Source organism: Zea mays, chromosome 6, assembly GCF_902167145.1.
Source record: "Zea mays cultivar B73 chromosome 6, Zm-B73-REFERENCE-NAM-5.0, whole genome shotgun sequence".
Classification (NCBI taxonomy): domain Eukaryota; kingdom Viridiplantae; phylum Streptophyta; class Magnoliopsida; order Poales; family Poaceae; genus Zea; species Zea mays.
The window spans coordinates 14737337-14753405 of NC_050101.1; the positions used below are offsets into that span (position 1 = coordinate 14737337).

The window sequence follows — 16069 nt, forward strand, 5'->3', positions numbered from 1 at the left end:
GCGAGGTCCGGACAGTCCGCCAACCTTGGCCGAACCGTCCGAGACCTGGCAACTTGGAGCACCAGAGCTCTGACCACGAAGGATTAACACACGCGGACTGTCCGCCATACACGGCCGGACGGTCCGTGACCTGGGAGTTAGTATTGTCCGGGCTTAGGCCCCGGACAGTCCATAGTACAAACACCCAAAAACACACAGTCCCTGCCCAAATCTATTTGGCACTCGCCGACAGTCCGCCGACCCTGGCCGGACAGTCCGCACAATAATACAGGGACTATGCAGAGAGCAATCTACTCTGGTCAGGACTGCGGACGGTCCGGCCCTAAGGCCCGGACGGTCCGCAGTACAAAATTACAGGACTAGTTTGAAGTGACCACACTTCAGACCCCACTGGATGAATCGCGGACGGTCCGCCCACATGGCCCGGACGGTCCGCCTATCCCAAGACTTAGCAACTTTTCAAACGCGCTTTTGAAAAGATTTTTAACTCTCAAAATTGGAAGCGATGTTAGTCCTCATGCAAATGCAACCACTAGATGCTCTATGAGGCTCTAAGTTTTACACAAACTAAAGTCATTGACCCCTCTTAATAGTACGACCATCTAGCCTACTAATCCGGTCAAATATCTTCTCTAAACTCCTGGAGACCGGCAAAAACAAAAACATATATTATACCTTTGCCTTCACTTGATCCACAACCAATGCTTATAAGTCTCCAAGAATTTCTGTTCTATGTGGTTCAACCTGCATTCTTATTTCTCCAAGAACCGTTAGTCCACAAGTAGTTGTCATTAATTACCAAAACATCACTAAGGGGCCTAGATGATTCACAAAAAGCAACTAAGAACCAAATCGAATAGGCCTTGTTTAGAAGCAATCTAGTTTTTAAAAATCACTTTCTATTTTCAGTTTTTAGAAAATGGTTTATGAAAAAAATCTGGTTGATGATGTTTGGAACCCGGTTTCTAAAAAACCATTTTCTAGTTTTTTTGTTACATGGTGACTAAGCTACCCTTCCTATATTTTAAAAAGTATTGGCAATAGATGTAAATTCCATGAAATCAACAAGATAGAATGTAACTAACAGACTTTTTGGTTTTTAAGAAACTGTAAACCCAATTTCTATAAACTGGACCATATATAAACTTGATATGTTTAGAACACGGCAATTTCTATAAATCAGTTTTTAATCCATGAGTTGAGCATGGCACTAGGCTAGGGTTGAATTTCTTTGTGATCTGTCGCGTCTATAAAGGCTATTGTGTTGGCAGTGGGTGTTGTCCCTCTCCCTTTGTGTTACCCTATTTCTTGCTTAATGAAATGACACACAACTCTTCTACGTAGTTGGAGAAAAAAATGGGTGCTTCTAAGTAGACCCTAAAATGCAGGCGTTCTAGGAGGCATTGCCAAGCTGTATTTGATTGGTGTTATTCGTATATAAACTAGCTTGGTCGTCTAGTTTTCTATTGGAAAGTTCCTCTATTATGCACCTTTCAAATACACCACAAAAATAATGTTATGAATATTATGATTCTACCAACACTACCAGACACAACTGCTTTGTTGAGTGCGGCACTCAACAAAGTCTAAAAAACATTCGATAAACTCTTTGCCGAGTGTGACTCTCGGCAAAGAGGACTCGATGAACTATACATAGACAACAACTTCTTTGTTGAGTAGTTTTGTTGGGCACTCGATAAAAGTATTTGCCGAGTGCTATCTGATGCTCGGCAAAGAAAAGTCGTCGTGACGACGACAAGTGACGGAGACTTGGCCTAGTGTACTCACTCGCACTCGGCAAAGTTTGGTTGTAAAAATAAAAAACCAAACATATTTTGCCGAGTGTCCTAATAAGACATTCGGCATAATAGTTCTTTGTCGAGTGTTTGGCTGAGACACTCGCAATGATAACGGTCGTCAGGTGCCGTCGGATGCTGACGGCGCTTTATCGAGATCTGGTTTTTGTCGAGAATTGGGCACTCAGCAGCGACGCCTTTACCGAGAGCCATTTTATGCCGAGTGTTCGGCGCTCGGCAAAGACGCTCTTCGCCGAGTGCTTGCTTTTGCCGAGTGTGATGCTTGGCAAAGCTTGTTTTGCTAAGTGCCCAATAAATTGCACTCGGCAAAGCTACAGGCACTCGGCAAATAGCCGAATTCTGGTAGTGCAAACACTCTTTGTTATCTTATTGAAGGTGGCTCTACATTTTCTCTGGTGTATAGATGGCTCTAAGAATGAAGTAGGGAGAATAATGCATATCCAACCTTTGCAAAATTTGAAGCAAGAGATCCACATGTGATACCTTTGATGAAAGTAGAGCAAAAGATAGACGCACGAGTGAAGTAGTTTGGCACCAACCAGCCATGGGTGGCTTCACGATCTCGGTCGATGTAGCTTTGATGCTATGTCCTTCGTCTCCTTCTCGTTGAAGACCAGAAACACGTTTCAACACCGCATATATCATAGTTTGATGCGGCATATCGAGCACCTCGTATTCGGTCGTCATCTCAACAACGTCCGACCTCAAGAAAGTCATCCTGACAACGGTTTAGTGGAGTGAAAGGAGAGTGAGATGAGTGAATTATGAGATGTGGTAAGAGCAATTTGAAGAGTGGAAGATGTTAATGAACTTTTTAAAAGACAAAATTTTAAAATTTACAATAGTGCGAACCAATCAAAAACTGTCACATGACAAACGGAGGTCGGTAGCGACCGTGCCGCTTGGTTGACAGCCCAACCCACTGCCCGGCTCTGGTTTTGAAGCTGATATGACGGAATCCACCACCCGATGGAACCACCAGGGCATGGATGAGTGTCGACTCTAGTTTTGGATCCAACATTAGCGTCCCATATCGTCCTCGTCGACGCAGAACAGATATGATAGAATTTGTGGTGTTGGTTTCGTGTGTACCAGAATATGTCTTAAGTAGTGGAGAATAAAAAGAGAAACAACGTACAAAAACTACTCAACAACACGCTTCCGCTAGGATGGAAAGAAACATAAAAAATCCACAAACTACAGCCAACTAAAAATAAACCGATTGAAATGCACACCAGTGTGACTCTCAAAACAAACAACGGGTCCATAGTAGGCAAAAGCAACTAAGAACCAAATCGACTAAGGCCCTGTTTAGAAGCAATCCAGATTTTAAAAATCAGTTCCTATTTCGTTTCTAGAAACTGTTTTATGAAGAAAAAAATCTGCTTGATGATGTTTGGAACCCGGTTTTAAAAACCAGTTTCTAGTTTTTTTGTGTCACACCTGGATTTAAGGGTAAACCCGGGCGCGAATCAAATGTGTGATAGGATCAAGTCTCACACATATGATCGATGACTCATGATACCGAAAGGAATGTCGCATCTTTACTGTATAATAAGAGTGTTGTACAAAATAGCTAAATAATTATATCATAAGAAGACAACGATCCTCCGCAACCATAGTTGACTTGGAGAAATTAACCTGAACATGTCACATTGATTAACTAATTAATTAAAACAATGTTATTACTACGTACGCAAAAAATAATATGAACCTAACACAACCTGAACAGATTAAAACGAATTATTTGACCTTGAAGATATCACATTTTTAATAAATTAGTAGGGTTGCACAAAAATAGGTGGCATGATGGTGGGAAAGATTTGTTTACAAATGTATGACCTAGTTGTTGCCAACTTATCATGATTGTACCTATCGTGAAATTTGTGGTGTATGACAATCTTGCATGTAGAAGGGTATATGGTGGTGGTTATCCATCAGGTGGGAAGCGCCAAACTTATCACGCGGGAAAAACCCTAACATGCCACTCACTTACCTTCCAATCAAGCCCTTCAATCTCGTGTTGCTGCTGGTCATCTCGATTTTTGACGATGAACCGGAAGCACTATGACGAAGCTCTCGCCGAGCTGGTCATGAAGGCTTGAAGCAAGAGACTCCTCCACATGTGATACCTGTGACGAAAGTAGAGCGATAGATAGACGCACGGGTCGTTGAAGTAGTTTAGCACCAACGAGTCACGAGTGGCTTCATGATCTTGATCGATGTAGCTCCGGTGCTACATCCTTCGCCTCTTTCTCGTTGAAGACTAGACACAAGTTGCAACACCGCATTTATCATAGTTTGATGCATGCGGCATATCGAGCACCTCATATTCGGTCGTCATCTCAACAACGTCCGAGCTCAAGAAAGTCATTCTGACAACAACGATTTAGTGGAGTGAAAGGAGAGTGAGACGAGTGAATTATGATATGGTAAGAGCAATTTGAAGAGTGGAAGATGTTAATGAACTTTTTAAAAGACAAAATTTTAAAATTTACAATAGTGCGAACCAATTAGAAAATATCACGTGACAACCGGAGGTCGGTGGCGACCGTGCCGTTCGTTTGACAGCCCAACCCACTGTCCGGCTCTGGTTTTGAAGCTGATATGACGGAATCCACCACCCGATGGAACCACCAGGACACCGATGAGTGCTGGCTCTGGTTTTGGATCCAACATTAGTGTCCCATATCGTCCTCGTCGACACGGAACAGATATGACGGAATCCGTGGTGTTGGTTTCGTGTGTACCAGAATACGTCTGTGCATCAGGTTCAACTAGCGTACGTCGCCGTCAGTACATGCGTGCGTACGTGGAGATATGCATTCCTCTAGTCGTGTGCGAGCGAATGCAGGTAGTAGACAGAAAGATGCATCTGGATCATGTACACCGGCCACTGGTCATGTGGCTTGCGCGAGCGTGTGAACTGAAGAACATTCCATCCGTCGTACGTAGGTGCTACTCGATGATGTCTCCAATGCTACTTTGGAAACCTCAAATCCCCTTCGAGATTAGAGAGGATTGAGGTAGAAATGAACTACTTTTCTCTATAATTCCCTTTAATTTCGAAGCTGGAATTCCAATTCCATTGAAACGTTGTTTAAGCTAAGCCCTTCCTTGCTGGTAGGCAGCCGTAGCCCCCAATCTAACGATTATCCTCCATGCACTTGTTGTGAGGTTGGGAAAGGTTGAAGGCGACCTGCACATCCATGCACGTACGTACGCGCGTTGAGTCATAATGCGCACAAGCTTGGACTCAGTTGACTATAGGACATGACATGAGCAGTGTGGTGTCACCTAGATCCGAGCATGGTCCACCCGACTCGACCAACCCGATTCCATCAATGCAACAGATGGACACAAATTGTGGGTGTGAATGAGGAGTGGCAGACCGAGGGGTTGAAGAAGAGAGATGGGAGTCATGAACGATGGACCGACGTTGGCCGCAACAACGTCATGAGGGAGGGCCTGACGGCGGCGACACAAGTGAGGGGAGGGGGCGGCGGGATCATGGAGGAGGGGGAGAGGGACGAGGGAAGCATGATATAAATAACATTAGCTATTGAATTTGAGTGAGTAGTAGAGAGGAAAGTTATCTAGCGACCTGAATCGTTGGTTTTGAGGGTGTAATATGTGTGAGTACAATTCGTTTGGTAGGTTTAGAGGAGATTATGGGTGTGGGGTGATTTGGTTGGGTAGATATTGCAAAGTAAAAACTGGTAGGTTATATATAGGGATATAGAGATATAAATATAAATATTATATATAGGCATAGATCGAACAAATAACCATATAGTTTGATATTAGGTGTAAAATATATTTAGTCAGGGTAGAGCTAGGCTCGTTTTTTTTTTTTTTTTTTGCTGTTACTTTATAGCATTACATGCTACAAAATTCAAGGCTACAACATTTGTTGAGCTAAGAGAAAGCAATGATGATAATTATGCTCATGAAATGAGTGACATCAACAACTATCTACTCTAGATCTGACATGTACATAGTGCTCCCTCTCTTTAAAATTATTACATAATTTTTGTTATGCCCTTAGATATATGTAAGAGTACAGCAAAAAAGCTACATATACCTAGAAAATTAAGATATCTTATAATTGTCCACTATCACGCATTACGCTACTAGAAATTTTTTAGAAAAAAGCGATGCAAAAAAAGAGCTCGTTTTTTTTCAGATCAAAGGTACGACTTCCATATGCCGTTGCCATATGACCCATTTAATCCCTACCAGCTGGGGTTCATGCATACTACGCATGTTGCTTTGTGCAGAGCTAGCTTCTAGCTAGCACAACAGTGGTTCCCCCCGGCCTCCCCTTTTTTACCAATGGTAAATACTGTGCATTTTTTTTTCCCTTCCTGTATAGGTCGTATGACCGGAATCTCCCGTCCTACAACACATCACACGGCCATTATAAGGGCCGGGCAACCTCTCTACTTACTTCCACCCATCATCGCATCTATTCACTCATTCATACATGTCAGTTAGCTAGAACACTGGTGATATAGAAAACCATGCACATCTTTCTGCTTGGGTGTGCAAGATGCATTGGCAACAATGCTACGGTTGGCACATGCATGCATTTACGTATGATGCGTGAAGCTTTGATAGATGGATCAGGATGTGCAAAGGTGATTTTGCGTAATAATATATGAAGGTTTGCATTGCTTAGGATGTGCCTGGCTCCCTGTATGCCACTCATCTAGAGCAACGACAGCTTGGTAGGGTTGCCTATAAGATGGATGGCGTGCATGGTGCCAAGCATATCTCGCCATTTTTGTTGTAGCTCATTTTCGAACCCTTTCCCTCCTCTCGCTTGCTTATTTTCAAAGTTGGTTTAATTACTTGTGTTTATCAGCATATTCGAACTCATTTTCCAATCCTCTCTCTCTCCTTTGGCTTTTTTCGATCGAGGTTAGTTTACTGGGATTTGTGGCACATTTGTATGATTGTATATGTATGACTTCTTCTCTATGTGGCGTGTTTGTTTGGTCTCTCTCCCTGCTTGCTTGTACAATAATGTTCGTTTCCATCCATGCCGTTTTCTGATAATATTATTTGTTAACCTTTATATGTAGTAACTGCTCGCTGTTTTCTGATAATCATGATTTATACGAAATTTACAATGGAAGATTTGCATGACTTGGATAATAAATATCAATGCAACTCATTTTAGTAGCGTGATTAATAGGGACTCTCTAATTGTTTGTTTGTTACTGCACAGTTAGATACTGCATTTTTATTTTGTGTTGGAGCCTTTGCATTGCAAAGCATAGGTGTCTAAGCATTGGAACCACTAAGGGCATGGTCTACAGGACATTTTAAGTGTATGAAACTAATGGCATTTGGTTTCAAAATATTGGCAATATCATTATCTTACAATGCTCAATTATGTTACTAACTTGTCACAAGAAACGGAAGGATTTATCAAGGGGAAAAGGGGCAATGGAAGGCTTGGTTGTTGCTTCAAACGGTTTTAGCAAGAAGCATATGATTCAGATAACCATAGTAAGCACCACCAATTATGCTACAAAGTATACTGAAACATCATCAGGATCATAGGTTCCTTATAAATCCTTGATTTACAGAGTTTCTCTAAGTTAGAGCAAGTATAATAAGGTGACATAGCCGGGTTGTAGAAGATGTCACATTACATGTGATTAGATGTGGTGACACCAAAGAAAGAAATAAAGAGAAGTAGGTGTTTGTTTGGGATTATAATATGCCCTGATTTGGTGGACAGAGATCACGAGGGAATCCATGGGGAAGGAATTCAATTCCTTCCACATGGATTCCCTCAAAATCCCTATACACCAAATCATTCCTAATTGTTATATATATATATATATATATATATATATATATATATATATATATATATATATATATATATATATATATATATATATATATATATATATATATATATATGACAACATCAAAAAGTCTATTATGAGCTATATTATTAACCTTGCTGAATCCACATAATTTAATAGACTGTTATGGCTTGTTTGAGAGCCAGTACTCCTGTGAGGATTGGAGGGGCTAAATTTTTCTTGCTATTAAAAATTGAATAGCAAGAGATTTTAGCCCCTCTAATCTCCTTTTGTATCTTTGCTCCTAAACAAGCTATTAACCTCAAGGCTTGTGTTTTGTATTTGAAACCCTGAGCTAGTGTTTCACTCTACAGGCAGCGGGATACCAAGGGCGTGTCGTGTTTGGGGACTATTGCCAGGTTCCCTAGCCACACGAGACGCTCGCCAGCCAGCCTGTTGGCTCTCCCTCTCTCTCTCGGCAGCAAGGAGAACTTTGCTAGCACGGGACACAAGATAGGTGAACACAAAATCCAAACGACCTGCTCGGTCCATTTTTTTTTAATTATTGTAGCAGGATCCGGCAAAAGTCCCGAATGAACAGCTGGCAGCAGCGTTTCGATCGAGTTGATCTGCTTGCGGGTGTTCAAAGAGCACATGGCTGGTGGTTTTGGGTATATCTTCAATAATGTGCCATTTGCGATGTAATTATTCCGTTCATTTTGTCGGCAAGAAATAAAGGCTCCACCGGCTGTTATAATCGAGTCGTTTAGATAGATCTACATGTGCATCTATCTATAATGTATCCATTCGATCAATCACAGATCGACGCACAGCAGCGTCAAAATCCGGGAATGCATGCATGCAGGCGGGTCTGAATCCAGTGCCAAAATTTGTTCAAGCTACACTACCGCTCGACATGCATGACATATGTGCAGGCTTAACGAAATAAACGACCGTAAGTAATAAAGCGCAAGTATCCAATTACCTCTCTCCGGCCGTCACAGTACCGGCACGTGAAAATCGCAGCACTGTGCTGTGCCGCGTCTCCTCTCTCTCTCTCTACCTGTCCAGGAAATAACTGAAGAAGATTGGCTGGCCGCCTGGCATGATTGAGCCGGTAGAACAGTTCCCCATATAGTAGTCGCCCTGAAAAAAGCCACCCACAGATGATTCAGGTAATGGTCGGCGTACCGTCGGCCGGCCGGCTGCCACTCCTGACGGCTGCACAGTCTATATAGCAGTAATGGTCTGTACCTCAGGATGAGTGTGCATGAGGGATCTCACGTGCCCTGTGCTGTGCCTGTGCAACCCCTGCCCGCAAATGCATGCATCCGTTGCTGCAGCGGGTCACTGCTCGCACTGACCAGGCAGCGGCCGCACACACATGTACATATTGGTCAGTGTGTGTGTGTGTATCAGTATCACATCACAAGAGAAATGTGAAGCAATGCGACTAGCTTCGTTATCGAAAACCAGGGAGATAGATGATCAAGAGGTTGAAGAAGAGTATCTTACCATTCATAGGCAGTGCAGATCGACCAGATAGAGAGAGATAGTTGTGTATATAGACAAGCACCAGGACGAGGATCCAGCAGGTACACAACTATCTCTCGCTCCGTATGCGAAGCCAACAATCATGCACCAGAATTATTAGAGGCCAAACCCTGGTGGCAGCCGGAGAGGCGACGGCAGCCTTGTCGCCCTCACCGAAGTGACGACAAGGCGCTACACGTCATGACAACTGAGCTGGCAGCATCGCCTCGGCCTTGGGGCCCAAGTCCAGGTCGCAGATGAAGCTCAAGGCTGCCGGCCAGCCAGCCATTGCTGCCCCTGAGGAAGGACAGCCACCATGTTAGGACACCCAGACCAGCTGCAGTAATGGAATCCGTCAGGCTCCGGTGTGCAGACAAGCTAGAAAATGACACAGGAATGAGCACTATGCTGATGCAGGAGGCTGCTCGGCAGCTGCAACTGTGTCCATTTGCAAACTGCAGTGCTCTCCATTGCTTGTTCCTGCAGTGGACAAGAGGAGGGAGCGAGGGAGGGAGGGAGCACACTCAGATCTTGCAGCGCCCCATTATGCAGGAGATGTCCAGCAACAGATGGAACCATGTACTAGCATCTAAACAGTTGGGACAAGAGTCCAAGCAGTTTCATGGTAAGCCACATTGTGGAGGTGATGTGAAATCAGGGAAGGAAAAGATTCTCAGACCACTCTGAGAAATTGATAGACAGGCCACCAGTTTTTTTTTACAGATACTTTGGCACACTAGTGATAAAGAAAATATATACAGATATCACGATCCACCAACGTGCCAGTAGTATGAACGGTGGGCAGTGAAGATATTCACATAGTTTTCTGTAGCTATGCTGAATCTCAAAAACAGAAGCAACTGAAGCGAAAAACTGTTTATTGCTGAACTATTTCACAGATCCCATTTGTAGTGCAAACAACATGTTGCTGGAAAGGAGAACTTCCATCGACAGCAAGGAACAAGGACATAGTTACACAACATTTTGGTTGATCTCATTTGTGATTTCCTGGAAGACCCGCAGACGGTTCTGTGGCCTCCATGACCCTGTACTTGCCTCATTATTATGCCAGCGATGAGTGGCGGCCTCAATGTGACTGGAACACTGAGTGTGTTCGTTATCATCAAACGGAACATAGCCATGGCCATATCCTTCACCTTTTGATTTCCAGTCAGGAAAAAGAGCGCGCTGAGATGTGTTGCTTCTCCGTGGTACTTGCTTCGTGCCTGAGGCTCTCTCACGGGGATGAATTGTGTGAAGCCTTTGCCAAACTCGATTGTTGTGGTCATGTACCTTATGCCTGCTCCATGTCGGAGCAGTCCTCACAAGATCCCAGTTCACGTTCTTATCCATGTAGATTTTGGAGTCACTGCGTCTCCATGAACCTGCTGAAGAACCTTGCAGTTGACCACCCATGACTGGTCTTTGATGGGTCCTGCTTTCTTGAGAGGACGATGGTGTTCTATACTCCAGCTTACTTGCATGCTTACTGCTCTCGTTTTGTTCAGTAATTCCAACACCATGTGTTGACTTGCCATCACCCAATTGCTGGTCATCCTTCGCCACCATGTCAGCCCATGGTTTGTCATCACCCAATTGCTGTTCCTCTTCATCCACCATGTCAGACCATGTTTTTCTAACACCTTTGGTCAATAGCTTCCCTTCTTGCACGGAAGTCTCACTAGCATCTAGGTTTCTTTCAGAGTTTGGCAAGCTTTCAGTTGGAGGAGTCTGAATTTGATCATGAATACTGACTTTTGGTGCCTCTTTAACTAGCCTCTTTCGTAGTTTCTCAAGTACTGAATGAGGCGTGGCAGCATCATTGAACAGTCGAGAAAGATCTTGGAACTCTGCAAAGCCTTCATTCTTTTCGGCATCAGCAGTAACCATAGTGTGTGGTTCTTCCCGTCTCAATTGAGTTATGGGAGATGGAAGGCATGAATTGCAGTTCTCATGCTTCTCTGCATTTTGTGAAACTGAAATATGTGCTTCTTTATATTTCAGTTCACTAAAAGGAGTTGATAGTGTTTGTGGCTGTAGATCTACAAGCATCTCCACATCATCAGCAACAAAATTCCGTGGTTCTTTGGACTTCGCCTGAGTTATGGGAGAGGGGAGGGATTGCAAGTCAAATTCCCTAAGCATTTCAGTAGCCCGGGAGAGAGACTTAACATGACTTTCATCATTACAGTTGTAAGGTATAGCATGAATCAGATATTTAGCTTCAGCCAACTTTCCAGTCTTCATCAAACAGATGGCCAAGTTACACTCTTTGTTGTAGTCAGCTTCTATAGCAAGAGCTTGCCTGTGCCAAGTCAATAGTAGCCAGAATTAGTATATTTCCCTTTTGATATAAAGGGTAGGTGCACGCAGCACACCACATGCAAGTATGCCATTCACATGCTTAGTATTACGGAGGGATTATAGGTCCATCTGCAACATGCCATTTGAGAAAACTCGTGACATTTAGAAATGGAAGAATGAATTCAAAATATACCTATAGAGCATCTCCGCTTCCTCATAATTTTCGGACTGCATATAGGCCCAAGCAAGGTTCCCCAATAGCCTTGGAAAGAAACAAGGAACTTAGTCTGGATAGTGTTTAAAAGTCAAATCTCATATGGGAATATCAATATTACCACTACCTTGCTTTTTCATCTCTGAGAGAAAGGTAGACTACTCTTCCATGAGATTTAGACAGTTTTGTTTTCCACCGACCAGAAGCTAGCTCCTCATCAACAATTCGCAGCTTTAATGTCAGCATTTCAATCTGCTCATCTGTCCTACCACATTTCTGGTTTAACATGAAAATTAATGATTTCAAAAGAAATGTATTAGTGACATTTTCATCCAAAAACCAGGTGATGTAAATAATTGTTTTAAGATGACTCATTCCAATTAGAGAATGTTATAACTAATTAAATGTGTTCAATATGTATCTACATAATCAAAAAGAAACTCTTATGGTGTGTTTGGTTTGATGAATCAATTCATTTTATATGAGGTGATACATCATAAGTCCATTCCACAAATTTGGTGGAATCAACTCATTCCTCATATTATTATTAGTTATTAGCTTACGAGGAATATGGATCAACTCATTCTATTCCACAAACCAAACAAAACAAAAAAATTAGGAGTGAGAAGATGATGGACTATCTCATCCCTCAAACCAAACAGCCTCTTAGCTTATAAAAATGAGCCCCTTTCTTTAAGAGGATAAACAATATACCTTGTATAGATCTAGAAGAATATTGTCAAGTGACTCCTGAGCTTCATAGGGACATCGATCACGAAAGGATCTTATTGCCTCAATGGCTTCTTCAGACCGGTTTGCTTGTTTTAGTACATTGGCCATATCCTTCAATGCGCTCTCTATCCGGTCACCACTGTTTATAGCTGCCCAAAACAATGGTACAGCCTTGTTTGGGTCCTTTTCAACTATCTGGAATAACAGAAACCACAGAAGGAAACATAAAAATCTGCATATTCAGCTTATGGTACTTCCTACGTTCAGGATGACTAGAGAGTTGAAACCCTTCCTAAGATCCTTAGGGAGGCGATTGACAACTTCAAACCACTAAGAACGAAACCAGCTTGTAGAATTAGGTGGTAAGATGACATTTAAGTTCATCCCCTGCAGAATTCGAGTCCACGCTTCCCTCACCAGCACACAGGAGGAGAGAATGTAGTTGATTGTTTCCTCATCCTGGTCACAAAAAGGACAGGTCGGCTGATGGGACACCACGCTTGGCTAGGCGATCAGAAGTCCAACATCGGTTATTAATTGCTAGCCATATAAAGAATTTGCAATTGGATGGGGCCTAAATCTTCTTCCAGGGAGAAAACTTGATGGTCCCAATGCACATATATGTTGTTTGATACAATTAGATAACGAGATGTTAAGGACTTTCACTGTCCACAGAGAACCATTGCATTGCCAGTCTCAACAATTGAGTAAACGTAGTAGCCTTTGGCATGTAGTCCTCCTAATAACCGATTAACCGTGCGGTTGTAAGGTTTTTGGGTCTAGTTTCTCTTAAAAATCATGTCAATTCTTTTCTTCTAAAGTGAACCGCAGGAACTCCAACCCTCTTGGAAGAGGTTTCTCTTGGATTAGGCATTAGTGAAGCACAACACTAATGCCTAATCGTGTCGTGGCAGCATTATATGGCACTAGCACCTAGTAGTGCTCGTGCCAGCGTACGCACTATTCCATTTTAAGAACTCAAAAGGTATAGAACATCTTAAAATTACAAAATATAATTTTAAAACATGAATATTCAATATAGAGCGGATTTATAATATTTAAAACCATAGCAAATCACAATTCAAAATCATATGCACGCATCACATTGACATCTAAAGACAACTAGTTGGTCTAAGACGTGTCGTAGTGTCGTGCTCGTGCCAGCTCAACGTGCTGGGTGGCGGCCCAAGCACGGCATTGGATCATGTCGTGTATCTAGTGCCGGTCCATTAGTATGGCCCACTTGGCCATCTATAAATTGGGAGTGCATGCATGTTAGAAAGTTGGAGCAAATCTAATTCATTCTTCAGAAATTAGGCACAGCTGCATGCAAAAAAAAATGAAAATATTTACTACAGGCAAGGTAGAAGGCTTGCCACAATTCAAGCGTTAAATGCCTGAATGTGGCAGGTATCGATCGAACATTGTGTATGAGAAATGCATGCCTAAACCATTTTAATGGCAACAGTCGCTAGTCCCGTGCGTGAGCTCAAGGGCAGGCTACGACTAATTGCTGACGAGCTACATGCAGTTGTGTAGTGCTCGAATCCTAAGCCGGCCTAAACATGACCGAAATGGTACGCGCCGATGATGAATTACCTGCGCCTGCTTGGCCCGCACGTAGGGCGAATCCATGGAAGGCGGCGGCCTGGGCGGCCGCGACGAGCAGCCCCCGGTCGACGGCGGCGTGACGCGCGCGCCCGCGCCCCCGCTCGTCGGTGGCGTGACGCGCGTGCCCCCGCTCGTCGGCGGCGTGACGCGCGTGCCGAAGCAACCCGCGCTGACGGGCGGCGTCCCGTAGCCCGGGCCCGGGCGCGGTCCGCCCGGGGTACCGGCAGTGCTCCACATCGGCGCCCCCGCGCTCCTCGGCGACGTCCACGGCGGCAGCCGCCTCCCGCCGCTCGGCATTGGTCGCCGGGGACCAACTTCCGTCGAGCACCTGGCGCGCGCGCGCGCGAGGCCGGGGCTGCACCAGTACGAGTACGACACGGTCACGGGTCACGGTCAGGAGACAGGAGGCAGCGGCGGCGGTTAGCGTGCCTGGCTGCGGGCTGCATGCATTGCCTCGTGATGTTTCCCGCACAGGGCGCAGGATGAGCGTGCCGTCCTGGAAGGGGGTCAGATCAGAGGATGGAGTGCTCACCTCGGCGACGGCGAGGACTTGAAGCCTAGCCAAGCGAGCGCCGCAAAACCCTAGCGGCCCCCGCCTGCGCCGACGCCGCGAGGTGGCGAACGGAAGCAAGCCCGCGCGCGGAAGGAGGGAGGGAAGCAGGCAGGCAGGCAAAGGCAATCCAGCCGACGCCGCAACCGCCTCAGGGTTTATATGCCACGCGTCGAGAGGAGGAGGCTTTTGAATTTCGAACGGGCAGGAAAGCTGACGTGGGCGGAGGCGTGGGGCCCGCGTGCACCCGTGGACGTAGTAAGTGCATGTCATGTGCTTCCCATGAGAAGAGAATTTGCCATGAGTTGATATCAATCAGACTGGGAGCGAAGAAAAGAAATTTCCTCTTCATAATAAAAACAACAATTTATTAGGCGGCGGTGCTGCGGCAAACTGGCAATGTAGGTTCTGAAAAACGCTAGAGGCACAGAACGGGTGAACTCAGAGTTGTGCACGCGCGCGCAGGCTGGCAGAGCAGACTGCACGTTCAGCGCGTGAGCACTGAGCAGGCGGAGCAGAGCCAACAAGAGCAAAGGGGCAAGAAGAATGGAAGCCAAGGGCCGCACGCAGAGGCTGTGATCCCTGGGAAGGGAGGAGGAAAGTAACATGAGCCAGACGGCAGATGCACAGGGCAGCTTCAGCAAGACAGACAACACATGCAGATGCAGAGGAGTTTCTGAAAAAACGCCTGTGGCGTGAAGGCATTCAATTCAGTGCGTGCGGCACGAGAGCGCTTGTGAAATGAACTGATGGGTGTGCTGCTACTGCTACTGCTGCAGTAGAGAGCAAGGCAACAGACTAACAGAGAGAGAGAATACAAAACGCTGCTGCCTGTGATCTCAAAGTCTGGAGCAGAGAGTTTACCACAACGTCGCAGGCTTCAGATTCTCGAGTTTCACCGGGGACGGGAGAGAGAGGGAGAATGACCCTCACCCTGCTTTGCATGCAGCATCACGCTCTCGGCGTGCCATTCGCATCACCGGCTTGAGAAGTAGCTAGCCCTACTGCCCCAAAACAACAGACAGCCTACGAGACACTTTCTTTTCGTTGTTGTTGTTGTTTTACCGGCTCCGTTTACAATGGACAGTCAGAGCCATAGTAAAAAATTAGGGATGTACAATCCATAGATTTCGGCTTAGTTTTCTAAGTATAAGAGATATCTAAAAAAACTGCATGATACATCTATGAGTCTCTAAATCATAAATACAGATAAGATATAATATGTACAGAGAGTCGTGTGGAAATGGGCTCTCCGCGAAGAGTTCATCTCTTGATTATTATTATTTTTACATGGCCCTCTATAGACCTCTCAAGAGACGCCTCATTTAGTTAGGTTGTACATACCCTTATACTAAACAGACCTTACTCATCTCGACTAGTGTGAACTAACCTTATCGTTAAACGAGCATTTTAAAAGAGTGGCAATCAAACTCTGATGTAGTTGACCGAGAATGTTTGAACAATGTGTATATGTACATGTATA

At 44.6% G+C, this 16069-nt stretch overlaps 1 protein-coding gene, 1 long non-coding RNA gene and 1 other non-coding gene across 4 annotated transcripts; 2 read left to right on the forward strand and 1 right to left on the reverse strand.

Moving 5' to 3' along the window:
- The first annotated feature begins 6271 nt into the window (after positions 1-6271).
- On the forward strand, positions 6272-8400 carry LOC115029013 (MIR160cHG). 2 transcript variants are annotated; one of them, NR_163699.1, is made up of 2 exons: positions 6272-6457; positions 8017-8400. It is a non-coding gene; the product is annotated as an MIR160cHG (long non-coding RNA). The 2 variants fall into 2 exon arrangements; NR_163698.1 differs by lacking the exon at positions 8017-8400 and having other exon boundaries at positions 6295-6620.
- Positions 6497-6596, forward strand: MIR160c (microRNA MIR160c). Its single transcript, NR_121026.1, has one exon. It is a non-coding gene; the product is annotated as a microRNA MIR160c (primary transcript).
- A 1485-nt stretch (positions 8401-9885) lies between the features above and the next one.
- Positions 9886-14745, reverse strand: LOC103629021 (Tetratricopeptide repeat (TPR)-like superfamily protein). Its single transcript, XM_020539694.3, has 5 exons — positions 14025-14745; positions 12408-12620; positions 11821-11969; positions 11673-11741; positions 9886-11480 (listed from the first exon to the last, which is right to left on the reverse strand). Exons 1-5 carry the CDS (start codon positions 14331-14333, stop codon positions 10148-10150), a joined length of 2073 nt encoding a protein of 690 aa, XP_020395283.2. The 5' UTR covers positions 14334-14745; the 3' UTR covers positions 9886-10147.
- Positions 14746-16069: the final 1324 nt, after the last annotated feature.

Excerpts from the sequence above, each read along its gene's own strand:
- LOC103629021 (XM_020539694.3), bottom strand. The coding sequence starts at position 14,333 with ATGCCGAGCGGCGGGAGGCGGCTGCCGCCGTGGACGTCGCCGAGGAGC. Across the intron at positions 12,621-14,024 it reads TGCGGGCCAAGCAGGCGCAG|ATAGTTGAAAAGGACCCAAA; the intron begins GTAATTCATCAT and ends CTGTTATTCCAG. Across the intron at positions 11,481-11,672 it reads GAAGCGGAGATGCTCTATAG|GCAAGCTCTTGCTATAGAAG; the intron begins GTATATTTTGAA and ends GACTTGGCACAG.